Genomic DNA, 14,833 nt, shown 5'->3' with positions numbered 1-14,833 from the left:
TAGTGTAATTTGCCATTTCTAGTGCATTTTAACATGTTCTAAATAATTTTGTTGAAAAGAGAGGAGATGTAGGAAGGTACAAAAAGCAATTACTCCATCTCAGTACAGAGGAGAAAGATAACCTGTTTTGGATGGGTCACTCAAAGCTTTCACTCCTGCTGTGGGCTATCACACAGGCCAATGCCTCCTAATGCCTATTCAGCTAAGTGACACAGGATTCCTGCATTGGAAGGGAGACTCCCAAGGATACTGAGTGACAACACCTATTTTTAATGTCCCTAGCCACAGAGCTCTATCTCCTGACAGGGCAGATATCCCTTGGGTGAAATACAGTCAAACCACTGAACTGGTTTTACAGTAGAAGAGGCTGTAAAAGGACATTTGAAAGCATCACCTATGCTGCTTCAGATTTACTCTGCATACTGATCATGGGAGACATAGTATAGTTTTTACCTTTGACCCTGCTATAGTAAAAAAATTTGGTCCAAGACCGTGAACTTAGGCAAGCACTCCAGAGCTATACTCTAGATTTTTTCTTTGACAAACTAAGATACATTTTACTTTAAATCCTTCACATGTATTTAAACTAGGTTACATATGCCTTTTATGCATCCCAAGATAAAACAATCTCTAGTGGTTAATTAGTGAAACTGGATAGAGGTATTTTTATCATTAGTGCTCATCTAAGTAAAATGGCAAAATTATTTGCTAGCAGCATTTAAAAATGGAATCTGTATTCAGTTAAATTTGTTCTCTGCCCTAGCTTCTTTGGGTCATGAGCATATAAACCCAAGAAACCTCAAAATAATCAGGACCAGCTCAGTTCATGATACATATACTGTAAAGAAATTCTATATTCCAAAAATTTGGTGAGCCTACACTCCTGAGCTAGCATTCAGAAGGATTTTGGAGTTGTCTATGAAGTGGTATTAATAACACCAGGAGTTAATAATTCATTGACTGCATACATCTGTACTAAAAGGACTCCCTAGGAAATCTGATCTTTAGAAACACACTCCAGCAGTGCCTACAAAGATGCCAGAAAAATGCCCTTATCAACAATTAAAAAGGAAAAGTTGCCAATGAGACTGCTGTTGGAGCTCAGGTAAAATTAGCTTTTTTGCTTAACTTGCCAAGAACAAAGAGGCAAAGTATGAGTAAAATGCTTAAAGATGATAAAACTGAACACAAAACAGAATGTTTCAGTGTTACGATCACTTTCACTCAAAAAATCCCAAGCTGTAGCCAGACCCTACTGCTGGCAAGCAGCTGGCAGCCAGGCAGACTTCAGCCCAGGCAAGGGTAATGCAGCCCACACAGACCAGCATTTCTTAGGCTCACACAACAGTATTCTAGTACATGGCTTGAAGAAATAAATTCATTTTATTTCCAAACTACCTCCCAGAAAGTAGAAAATGTAATTACTATTCACTCACTTCAGTGAGACTGCACACAGGCTAGCCACCATGCATTTCCAAAAGTGGGCTTGAAGCTGAATTCCACACTGTGAAATTGCACAAAAGCATGACTTGTGAATCAGTATTATACCTTGTTTGCAGCATTTCCTAACCCGCCCCCCCGCCCCCATCACTCTGAAAAGTGCTTTACAAAGAGCTGTCCAAAAAGAACTGTAGCAACCTCCTTTTCACACCTAGGTTAAGCAGTGTTTTTAAATATGAGGATAACATCTGATTTAACTCCAGCAGATACAGCTAATTGAGTAGAAGTCATTCTGCTTTTCTCTCCCCTGGAAGACTGAAACCTTCCAAGCTGTGTTTAAGGAACAGAACACACACACTTACATGGCCATTTTAACACCACTGCCTCTGAGCTAAACAGGAGAATTAGACTCGCTGCTCCAAACTGTCAGCAGGCACTGACACCAGGGCAAGCCATCCTCAGCCTCCTTTCTAAGCATTGTGTATTGCCATGCTCAAGAACACTGATCTTTCTAGTGACCAGCAACAGGACCCAAGGGAATGACATGGAGCTGCCCCAGGGGATGTGTAGGCTGGATATCAGGAAAAGGTTGTTCACCCAGAGGGTGGTTGGGCACTGGAACAGGCTTCCCAGGGAAGTGGTCACAGCACCAGCCTGACAGAGATCAAGAAGTGCTTGGACAATGCTCCCAGGCACAAGGTGTGACTCTCTTGGGGATATTCTGTGCAGGGCAAGGAGCTGGAATTTGATGGTCCTTGAGGGTTCCTTCCAACTCAGCTTATTCTATGAAAGGCAAATAAATTGCTGTAGAAATGTATTTTGGAGATTGCTGTTTAGAGCAATGAGGTACAGGTAGAAATTGAGAAATCTCACATCTTTAGCATGACAGCACCATGGCTTGTCTAGCAAAAACAAAAACATTCACAAAACCCTGCTCCACGCATAGGACTCAACTTTGCTCTCAGTTATTCCCATGCATATGAGGAATGTCTCTACTATAGGAAGTCCATTTATAGGGGTATAGGCCAGAAAGAAAATCAGCACAAGCCAAAAGGATAGACTTGTGAGTAGATGTATTACCATATATGCATTGATGTGTCTGTAGTGTTGCATTTTTAAAAAACTCCCTCAAAATCATGCCTTCAGTGCAGAACAGCATTGCTAAACTCAGCATTCAAGTGCAAAGCACAAGTAATTCCATTATAAGGTTTATCTACACTTTCAACACCAACACAAATTTGAAATTTAGCCCTCTCTGTATCAACAAGTAATGTCATGTGCACTGAATTAGCCTAGATGAACGTATATTTTATTAAAAAAATATTTTTTATTAAAACAACAGGTTATCCAATACCGAGTCAGAGCAGTCAATGTTTTTTAATTCCACACTCAAGGGCATAAGAGGAGTTATATTTTATGTGAAAACTTTTAGCTTTTGGAAAGAAAGCTGGGCTGAAATATTCAACAAGGAACTCTTGAATTTCAAAGCTGGTTTTGTGATGGAAAAAAAGCTAGGCTTGGATTTCATAATATAGGTTTATCTTCCCTAGTAAAAGCTTCTTCATGTTAGGCTATCTCTCTTCTAAACATGAACTTGTATTTTTATTGGTGACATAGTTAAAGTGAAAAAACATTTACTGATGAAAGGATTCTGGCTTTGAAGAATACACTGTTCTGGAGATGACTAAATGTTTCACATTGAATGGCCTTAAACTTAGAGAACAATATTATCATTGCTTTGGAACAAGCCCACCATATTATGAATTTAAGATTTTTCACACCAAATTAAGCATACATTTTTCCAAGGGGGGGAGGGGGGGAATCACTTTGCCATTCATATTCCTCTTCTGTAAATGTACACAACAAATTGATCCAGGCAATCAACATACTCTGTGTCCAATAAAATATCAGAGTACATCTCTTCTATTGCAGTGTTCTATTGCTGAATCTGATAGGCATTTCATCTAGAGATTTTAAGACCACACAAAGGAACCTGATTTATCATTTATAATATCCGGAATGTTAAAAAATTACAGGTTCTGTTGGCTGCAGAGTGTAATCAAGGCAGTGGTCATAAATTCAGAGCAATGCTGATAGTTTCCATCATGCTTGGGGAAAAAAATCAAACCCAGCCGTTACATAGCTGGGCCAATTTGGTTTTCTGGGAAGATGGACTGCTCTCTCATGATTCACTGTGCAGTGCATAGCACTACAAAAAGAAAGGAAAATTAGCACAGATTAATCTTCCTGACTGATTCCTTGGAAACTCTTGGGATTAACATGCTCAATTAGGAAGCCAAAAAACAAGAAGTCAATCGTGGATTAAAATTGATGAGACCAGGCTATACACAATACTGAATTTATTCAGACAAGAGACAGAGAACAAATTGTCAGTAGCAGCATATAAACCGGGTACTGTAAAGAATTCAGATATATTTTTAGGAACAAAAAGCAAAGCACTATCTGGACAATTTTGGATTAGGTTGGAAAACTATATTTTACAATATTCCAAAAACTATATTTTACAATATTCCAAGAATTTTGGCAGGCTCCTTGTAAAATCTGTTTCCTGTAACTATTGCTACTAAAGAATGCTTTCTTGAATTGAAGCCTGCAATCAGTGGGCAGTGTTGTCTTTGGTCTTTTCCATGTTAAACCTGTGTACAAGGCTAATGAACAGTGCAAGAGAAAAATAAGCATAACATATATAAGACCCGTTTTTGCACAAATTATAAAAAAAAACCAAACTGAGTTTCACAAGCTTTGTTCCTCACTGTGTATAACTATTCCTGTGTTTTTCACGTCTTCCAAGTTCTGTACTATATCCTCCATAAATATTCTGCACTTTTGAACTGATGAACATTATCCAAGCTGAGAGGTATGGAATGATTTTCGTTTATATGTTTCAAAATGAAATAAGAACAGAACAAAAAAGATTCTCCTTCTGGATAGGATTCAGTTACCTTAAGACAGGCTTCTCAGTACTGCTGCTTTAGACAGGTTTGTCACAGTTCCTGTGACATACCTGCCAGTCCCATACTGCTCTCCATAAGCCCAGAGCCGCCACAAAGGTTACCAACATGGACACTACATACATTTCTCTCAGGCACTTAATTTAAACTTGATACTAATCTTAAGAACACTGAATCCCACCTTTCTGTCTGAAAGTACCTGTCGACAAAGAGTAAGTTACTTATTCAGGATATGTATGCATTTGTGAGAAACCAATCTATATTCCCAAATGATACAAAATGGAAGTCACACATATTCCTCTTCTGCTTCACCATGATAGGAGCATTGTGCTAAGCTTACCACACCAACTGAGTACATGCAGAGAAGTAATGATTATTAAATACCTACTGGCATTTGAAGTATTTGAACAGGCAACTGAATAATTTGAATAAGAAGACAAGACAGCTGCCTTTATTCTTGTTATCCTTGTAAGAAAGTTTTGCATCCATAGCTTCTTATCCTTAATTTAACACTGGAGGAAAAGACTGCTCTTATTTTTTAAGAAAGTTGCTTTATATGACAATAGTTATAGCACTTCAGTCTTCAACTTAATGCAAAAATTCCTTTGCATAAGGTTTTCTATTGCCTGGCTGTAACTGAAGAGTAGCAAAGTCAATTGGAAACAGAAAACATGGAGATGTAGGTAGAAGTCAGATCATATAAATCAGGGATAAGCACACAGAAGCATTATAGCTGCATATTTTTAGTACCATAACAGATACACTCATTTCTGCCTACCATTTGGAGAAAAGAGTTGAAATTCCCCTGCCTGCTTTCCATATTTTTTAAAATACCTGTTGTGTTTGATGGAAAAGCAAGAAAACAGGAAAAAAAATGCAAGGTCTCATGCAGCAACACTTAATGTGTGCTTTTGCAGCCTGTGCTATCAGCTCTATCAGCTCATCTGAAGTCATGACCACAAAGAGTGTGTGGAGCACTTAATAGCTCTCATTGCCAGACCTTGCTGACTCAAAAAATCAGCTCTTGTTTAAAAGCATGTTTATCTAGGTATTGTTATTTATATTTATCTAGGTATTATTTGCTCAGAGCTTTTGAAACATGGAAATTCAGCTCTAGAATAAAAAGTATGAACTTAGTGTTTTGTTGTTCAGTATGTTTATCTTGTTTGTTTAACACTGTTCAGATATTAGACTTCCCTTTAATCACCAACCAAGAAACAGCTTTGTAATCTAGGCTTACAATTTGTCTCTGGATTTTGAAAGTGGAAATTAAAATTATGCAGCAACCAAGGTATGTACATTATACTCTCCCCTTTCCACTATCCATTAATTTCTCTGTCATGGCTCTAGACTGCCAGAACTTGACACTGGGGCCATCTATTCCCACCCCTGACTCATTCTGCAACATATACTACAAAAGTGCTTCATATTAAGTATGTTTCAAAAAAAACAATGTGCTCCAGTGAAGTACTGAGCATATTTTTCCTGCACACTGAGTTGGCCTGAAAGCTATCTTCCATGCTACCGTTTCCACAGAACTGTTCCCAAAGGCCTTGAACTCTTACCTGATATTTCTGATACCACCTTTGATCTTGCTGTGTTTCTACTTCTCCAAGCATGACATGAAAGCAACATTCCTGTATTCTTTTACATTTGAAATCAGCTATATTTCAAAGCTCTGATGTCAACAGGACAACTTTATATCATCTCCAGTTAAACATATCTGCTCAACAGATGTGAAACAGATCTTTTGTTTCACTACTCAGTTTGAAGCCAGCTACATAAGTAATTGAACAAAATGGTATTTTGTGAGTATGCTCAGCTATTTGTCTGTCAAACTTTTAAAAGCTGAAACCTTGTCACTGGTCTTCTGCCTCAAAGATGATGCTGAATGGTTGGCTTTCTTTAGAAACAGATTTAGTGCACATTGCTAGAGCATGCTGACATGGGAAATACAGGCATGGACACCAATGAGAGGGCTTTATACTTGCATTTCATCCCTGTGGCCATCTTGGTAGCTTCCCATGCAGATTTCCCTGCTACTACTACTAGCATGGATAGTCAAGAGTGGGAAAGAAGCAGCAATTAATCTGTCAACCAGCTCTGTGGATGGAAAGGCTAGATTCTGCACCCTTTTTGATAAGTGAGTCCATAAGTAAGGGAACCTCAACTTCATACCCTGAAGTACCTTAGCAGCAGCGATATACAAGGGTTCAGGAATCGGGCTAAGAATCACACCAAAAGGACTTGAATTTGCAGGACCTGCTTCTCTTTGTGCTTTTTAGTTATATTTAGCTTAGCTTTGTATTTTCAAAAATCAAGGGGAGAAATCAAGAGAATGGCAGGAGGACAATAATGAAGAAATGGTAAAGGAGAGACCAGGCTAGAGAAAGGAGAGGAACACAGAGTTTCCAGTTGTTAAGACAAGACAAAATCCTTTCAGATTTCACAAAACTTTATTAATTTGATGACTAAAAGTCACCGCTTGAAAAACACTAGGAGGGCCTTTCCAAGAGAGAGGGAAAATACATTCTCAGCTCCATTGCCCCTGCAATCACTAAGCCACAAGGCCTGCTGTCTGCTACACCACCTCTCTAGCTGCATGGAACTATCTCAATATAGGCACACATTTTAGTCATCAAAGCAGCTGAAAACAGCTCCTGGGCCCCTGTCTCTCCCCAAAGAATCAGCCATCACAGAAAGGTAAGCACCAGCCATAACCCCACAGCACCTCCTAGGCGTAAACCCCATGACAGCAATTACCCGAGTATACTTTTCACAAAACCCCAGATTCTATATTTTAACCTAGAACCTGAAAAAAAGCTGGTAAATTTAATGTTTCAGAGATGCAACACTTTGGATCCTCCAGGTTTACATGTACATAACTAGTATCAAGATGAACTTCTAATGTATGAGGGGTTTTGGCATACCAACACTGGGATGCTAGGAACAGAGACAGCAATATGCTCATCTCAAGCATTAACCATTACTTAATTAAGTTAAATCCTAATGCCTTAACTTGCATGCCTCTGCAAGATCTGTCCAGATGTTCTGCGTGTCAAGCTGGACCACCACCTCTTCCTTCCCTCTGGTATTTGCAAAGTATCAAGGAATAAAAGTTATGATAGCCCAGTGCCTCTCTGCTGCAAAAGCCATTTATATAAGGCTTACTACATCTATTCCTCAGGTGTTACAACTCCTCTGAAATAAAACAGATACAGTAACAAAGGTAGAACTGGCAGTCATATTCATGATGTGCTTTTTCATTCAACTGCATAAATATTTACTTAGTACAAGCCTTCTGAAGATACTTAGAAAGTAGCTCCAGTTCAAATCCCTGTTTCATTATGATGCTAAAAGGATATTCCCCATACACCACATATCCAAGCCGAAAGTATGGGTAAATATTAAACTTGTCCAGAGCACTGGGAAACAATTAGGGACACACCATATACATAAGCAACACTGCAGAAGTGCCAGGCATTTAACTACCAATCTCTCAAGCTGAAGGATTTATTCCCTCATGGAGTACCTCTTTCATGAGCATCATTCCATAGCACAAACTGATCAACACTGCCAAGTCTCACAGCACATACACAAAACAACCTCTTCTTCTTTGTGTAAAGGTAAGGAGGGAATTAAAGATCTCTTCTCTCTACCCTGTATCCCTAGGATACCTAAACTGGTGTCTCTTGGGTTTCCAGGCAATTTGGCTACTTTTACACAGTTTTGGAGGGGAAGTTCCTTAAGGCTGCTAGTAAAGGAAACTCACCAGGGAGAACCAAACTGAGCTCTTCCCATTGCTGCAGGATGACAGGATTATTTCTGTCACTTCATCTCCCTTAAAGCCTTAAACTTGCTTCCAACTTCTACGCAGCACAAGCACAGAGAGGTAACTGAGGTGCAGGGCTGCATCTTGTAAGACATTTTTCAGTGCTCAGGTGTTGGGTGGAACTCACTCCTCCTCAGTCATGGATGTGAGGAGACACAAAAGCTCATTTGGCTCAGGCCAGTATGCACAAAGAGCTGAACATGACCTAAGACAGTGGAGAGAACCTCTAACCTCATATTCTCAGAGCAGGCTTGGATTATATGTATCATGTAGAGATATCTGGCGAATAAAATTCCACACTGGGGTCAAATAATTGAGCTACCTCAGGATGGAAGTCCCAGAGAACTTCACTTCTATTCAACTCCTTGCACAGCTGCTTATATGAGAAGGCATAGTTTTGCCATACAATATTTGATGCAGAACTTGATTTGTCAGACTATGGCAAAAGAAAGAAAGACATATGGTGCTATAATAAGCTAGAAGCAAGACTTCCAAAACTAATTTTCAAATAGAGAAAAGAATCCTAGTAGAAAATCATGAAGCTATTAAGCATTTTCTGAAAAGTTCAGGCAAAACCCCAGCAACAGCCAACCATGCTCAGTAAGAAATACACTAGAAGAGTTCTTTTTAAAGCTATTTATATTTTCTTTGCACAAATATTGTTATCATCTCCAACAGCACATTAAAACCCTTACTAAAAACATGATGTATAGGATAACTCTCTTGCAGTAGACTAATGAGTGTTGAAATTTTAACATATAAAAGCTAATTCAGAAATAGCACAGGAAAAGTGGAACAAGTTAGTGAACAATATCTGTTCTCTAACATCATACACAGAAGGTGTACACAGGAATACTGACCACTCTGATCATTATATGACTTACTGAATAGCAAAATATTATCCACTATATCCTCTAATCGATATAATTACCTGTCTAATTATAAATGTTGCAATTTTATGTTAACCTCCTTCATGGCTGCTCAACTGTACAATTCAAGATGATACTCTGCAGCATGAGAACTACACTGCTATCTTAAGCATGCTGAAATGGAATGGTAGTTACGGTATTCAGGCCTCTTTAAAAACCAGTTTCAGTACTTGACATCTACCATCACATTATTTTCAAAATACAGCTATGTTTTAATTATTAAATCAAATAACCTGATTCATTTTGTAAATGAACGTCATTTGCAAAATTATGTCATCTCTTTCCAACAATGAAAGGAAACTAATTTTAGTTCCAGCTTATCAGTGGTCTTTGTAACTTGGAGGCAACAGCTATAGTTTTGAATAGTTTATTATTTGCCTGTTAAATGCTATTAAATGAACTTTTGATTTACATTTAGCCCCCAAATTCCAATTTTTATAAATATAAGCACTAATTGAAATATCTCCATGAATACAAAGATGCTTTCAATAAGTGTTTGCACAGAAGCAATGAACTTTGTCTCTGATATCTCACATCCAAAGCTTCACAGTAATGAAAACCTTTAGTCTTCCTTTACAAACATTAAAAGATTCAAGTGAAATGATTTGAGGAGGGAAAGTGAATTTTAAATTGTTAAACATGGAAAAAAAATGGCAGTCCCTCTTGCTCAATTAATTTGGGCGAGCTTTTCTGGTTATAAGAGATGATTTAAGAAATAAGCACCAGTGAGACCCATCCATTTAGTTACTCTTACCTCAATAATATACAAAACCACATTTTTGTAGAAGCAGTACAGTATGCATTTCGTAACTCGATTGTAACTCCAAGCACCATGGACCAACAGTAGCTTCTCCAAGTAGGAAAACTGAAAGACAGAAAAGAAGTATTTACATACATGAAGAATTGCTAAAAACATTGGTTGAAGGTAAATACCTGTCCTCAAGAAAAAGAAAAATCCTCAAATCAACTCTGAAAGCTGAAGTGTGATGTTTAAACAACTTAACAGAAGATATACACAAAAAACAATTCTTAAAATAGTTAAAGCTAAAATCTTTTTTGTAGCAAAACTTCTGAAGGTTCTAAAAAGTGGCTTTAAGTGGCAAAACATCTTCAATTGATATTACAATCTTGATGGTAAAATCCATATTTGAGGGCTTACAAGGTTCAGAATCTCCTTTCTCTGTGTAAAATGAACAACCTAATAATCAAAACTGTCTTGAGCCAAAATAAAATACACAAGAGTGGAACAAAAGTGGAAAATAGGTGCATTTATAGAGGATACTTAGATTAACATTTTTCTGCCCACAAAATGCATGTGATTGTGTGTTATATAAAATTTTGTATAAAGCAAGGTGCATTTGCCAAAAAGGGCAAGTAAATGAATCTTGTATAATTGTGTACTTTTTAATGCTAGTTTGGAGCTCAAATTCAGAACTTCTAAAAATGGACTTTTATGGAGCCAGTGTTGTAATCCAGACTGGGAAATGCATAATTTTCTAGTCTTGGCTTTGTTACTGAACCTTTTTATGACCTGCAGCATTCCTCTTTTGCCCAGTTACCCACAGCTCAAAGTGATGACTGTGTTTACTGTTTAGCATGTATGTACCCGAAGGTAATTTTTAAGGTAATTATTTGCTTTACTTCATTTTCCACAAAGTGACTTGACAGGAAAACCCTGACTTCCTATATTTAGATTATAAATAATTTATTTTAATCAAAACTCATGAAATTGAAAGCTACAGTAAATGAGTAAGGGCTGTTGTGAGACAGCTCTGCTCCCATGCTTTCCAGAAATGAAATCACTGAACCACAAATCCTGTAAGGGCAGCCTCTCTCCCATGCATCAGCAACTTGGATTTGTTAGGATATGCCAGCAGAGAAGGAGAGAAAACAGAAGTGAGCCAGGCTTCACTGTTCTCTGCTTAACTTGAGCAAGAGCTGTAACTGGGACACTCCCAAGGGAGTAGCTGACCTGTTCGACCCCTAAATGCCTCAAGTTAATTTGCAGGAGAGCTACAACTTTCCTCATCAAAATCACTAACAAAACACCACCAAAGTGATGGTAAACTTGCCATGATGTCCTTACAAGCCATCCCAAAGGTCTTGTGCAGAATAGTCAGAAACAGCCTGAGAATCTCTCTCTGCTGAATCTAACAAGTGTGCATCTTGGATGTGGTCTTCTTGAAAGCTCAAGGCAACAAAAAATCCTGCCATTATTAATTGCTCTTGTCTGTGCTCTCATAAAAATGAGTGCACTACAGAGCACAGCAAGGAAGATACTCAGAGCCTAAAGAACCCACAGAGCCTGCTCACACAAGTGAAGAGTCCCATTAAGACATGGGAAAGATTTAAATCTGCTTAGATGCTGATATTATGCAAATACACAGCTACTAGCACAGACTAGTACAGACAAGGGCTCTACCAAGACACTGTCCTTGTTTGGCTGCTCCTGTATTTACAGCATTTTAAATCAGCAGGAAACATCATGACCATCTGGCCAGCCTACCTGCGAAACAGTGTGCGAGTTTTTACAGTCGTCTCTGTATCAACCCTAGCATAAGTTCTTTTACACAGAGATTCTCTTCTAGAATCTATCTTGACTAAAGGATGAGGTGATGGCATGTTGGGAGTTTTAAGACAGTGAAAAGGCATTCACAAAACAAGCCAATTTTTCCAAAGAAGAAAACTGAAACAAGAACATTTGTTGAAGAAAGAAGCTTCCTTAATTAAGAAAAGGAAACAGCCCCTGGGCAGACACCAGATGTTTTCTAGATTAAGATGATAAAGCTATTTACTGAGAAAAAAAGTTATTAAAGCCTACTACTGTCTCTCTAACTAGTTAGGTCATTTGATTTGGGAATTCTCTAAATAGAGGTCACTGGTGCATATCATTTCAAGGGAAAAGGATGATTCAAACAGATGCTCCTTGCACCTGTGGAAGCTATTTCAAGTAGCGTCAGACACAAGCTGGCTTTTTATTTTTGTTTGGTTTATGTTTTGATTCTCCCTGGAATCTCAAATGAGCCTATATAGAGACCCTCTCTTCCCTAAGTGCCTGCTTCTGGCAGCACTGTATTTGAAATAGCATTTGAACATGAGATGCTACATTACAGTGGTCGTCTTAAATTACTCAATAAGAACATACTCTGCCTTCAAGGCATGCACATACAGTAATGTTTTAGTGGGAGTTATATGTCTTCACTGAAAGAAATACACTCCATGGAGATCAAGTTTTTCTTTTGAACACTAATTTACTTTTTTTAAGCACATAGTACTGCACAGTATTAGTCTCCTCTACCAGAGGGATTTTAAAATATGTTTTCTAATTTAATCAGTACAAATTCTTCTACACAATCACAGAAAAAAAAAAAAAAACAACCAGTTCCACGGTGTTTCACTATTTTTTGAATGCTGCAATTTGGTGCTGGTGTCACCAGCTTTTATTTCATACTGAATGAAAAAGATTCACTGTTATTGTCAGTAACCTGCTGACTGGAATTTAAATGAAGAGCAGCTTCCATGTTCTAATACTAAACTGAAATACAGGGTTTTTTTTCTAATGCAAAAGCAACACATGAACATGGAATGGAATTACTTCTTCAGACTTAGCACTACTGAGACACAAAAGAAATAACATATGTAGAGCCTTCTACAGACAAAACTCTTGCTGCTTATGCTTAGCGACCAAACAGAAGTAATAAATGATCTGAGGAAGTCCAGGTAAAGAGTATTCCATTAAGTTATACAGCAGAAGCTATATATAATCCACTGAAATTAAAAATGTGAAACTCATTAAGAGATACCAGAGACAATGGCTATGGCAGTCCCTATACTGGTGTATATATTTGGAATATTCTACTGTTTATGACAGAAGAACTTGGTAAAACTGCCTAAAATTCTCAAGATAGATTTTGTGAAAGGTCTCAGTTATTCAAACCTGAAGCTTCATGTTCTTCAGTGTTCTTCATCAGAGGTCAGAACAGAGCAGCAATACAAGACTACCACTTTGCTTCTCAAAAGGGTTACCACAATAAACAGTTATCTGTGCATACAGCAGCATTATCCCGCCTTTTCAAAACCTCACTTTCTACTGGGAGCTATCAAAGGATGGTAGTATTTCACATCACTTGGTAGAACAAATCTGAACTACACTCTGCCAGAAGAGAAGGAACATCAGCTGAAGCTCTGGTCACTGAGGAGACAAAGGATTGTCTCTGCTTCCTGTCAGCTTGATCTGGTTTTGCCCTGCATCAGTCTCAAACACATAGAGCATCTCAAGAGCAAACAGTATTCAGAGGATATTCAGCAACTGAAGCACCTTCTTCCTTTCTGATTTTTCTTTCAAAATCTAGGTTCTAAATTGTGGTTTCTTCAACAAAACAAAAAAAAAGGGCTTTTAACTCCTCTTTTTATCTGCAGTAATCAGTTCTGAATTTGATGAACTAGTTTAGGAGCACTGACCCAAATAATGTCCAAAATAACACATGTAAAATGGAAAATGCTGGCTAGCTCTCTAGAACTGTGATCAATTCTTGGATGCAACACAGGGAGCAGGGGGAAATAAAGATAGAGGAGACACCTCAAATTAGTTTGCCAAACAGTCAAATTCTCACATACCTGGTTATAGTACCAATTTATAGTAAGAAAAGAGTTTGCACTAGGACAGATCAGTTACTTAAAAGCATATTAACACATGCATCACAGAAATTGCTTCCCCCTGATTACTGACGAACCAAGATATTGTACAGTTTTCAGGAGGAAACTAAAACTTTGAAGAGAGGTGGGGCTTTGCCCTGAAGAACAATCATAACAAATACCCAAAATATTTCCAAAATATGTTTTAGACAGCTCCCTGGGAAAGGAAACAATCAGAGAGGCTTCTAGCTTAGAAGAAGCCCATTGAGCACTACATGGCTGCACAGTGCATTTCTCAAAGATGATATGGCAGTTGTCCATTCTTGCATCTGACCTGTGCAATGGCATAATCCGAGCAATTGGTTGCCTGCATGCCCTCATTGCCACTGATCCCCACTCCAACGTGAGCTGTCTGGATCATTCCTACGTCATTGGCACCATCCCCAATGGCAAGTGTTATGGCATTGACGTGTTTCTTGACCATGTCTACTATTTCAGACTTCTGTAGAGGAGATACTCTGAAAAGGAGAGAAAAAGGTGTCAGTTTCTCACATGCTGAGCTATGTGCCTTTCCCAAAAGGACAGCTGTAACCTACATTTAGAAGTAATCAAAGGCAGTTGCTGGGAAGTTCCTTTATTCAACAAAGCTTCAGAACCCGTGCCAAACTATTTCAGAAGAAAAGAGAAGCTTTAAAAATAGTTTCACATTTACCTACTTGCTGATAGTTAATGCAAAAGAGACCAAATCTATATGAAAGGTTTCAAAGCCTTGTTTTCCTTACCCAGACCCTCCTAACTGGCATAACACTGGTAATATTATACTGGGAACATTGAAGTGAATTTCCTCCTCAACTATGACAGTTTGGGGATTAAGAGTGCAAGCTTCCCTGCTTCCTGTCATCACCATCCAGAAGAAGAAAGACCAAAAATACATTCAGAGACATTTCCAATGGTTTGCAAGAGATACTGCAGGCTTACTTAACAATTTCTGTTTAACATCTTTATCAATGATCTCAATTAGAGGC

General features: G+C 38.2%; 1 protein-coding gene across 3 annotated transcripts in view; it reads right to left on the bottom strand.

Moving 5' to 3' along the window:
- ATP8A2 (ATPase phospholipid transporting 8A2) overlaps window positions 1-14,833 on the bottom strand; it is a 312,539-nt gene that overhangs the window by 129,622 nt on the left and 168,084 nt on the right. For all 3 annotated transcript variants that reach the window (XM_030275104.4, XM_030275123.4, XM_030275129.4), the window contains 2 exons: window positions 14,143-14,326; window positions 9,928-10,038 (listed from right to left, as the gene is read on the bottom strand). In XM_030275104.4, coding sequence (XP_030130964.4) covers window positions 9,928-10,038; window positions 14,143-14,326 — 295 coding nt within the window. The remainder of the gene's footprint in view (window positions 1-9,927; window positions 10,039-14,142; window positions 14,327-14,833) is intronic.

The sequence above is a fragment of the Taeniopygia guttata genome, chromosome 1 (genome assembly GCF_048771995.1).
Source record: "Taeniopygia guttata chromosome 1, bTaeGut7.mat, whole genome shotgun sequence".
Lineage (NCBI taxonomy): Eukaryota > Metazoa > Chordata > Aves > Passeriformes > Estrildidae > Taeniopygia > Taeniopygia guttata.
Note: the sequence above shows the minus strand (reverse complement) of the source record. Positions and strands in the feature narration are given on the sequence as shown.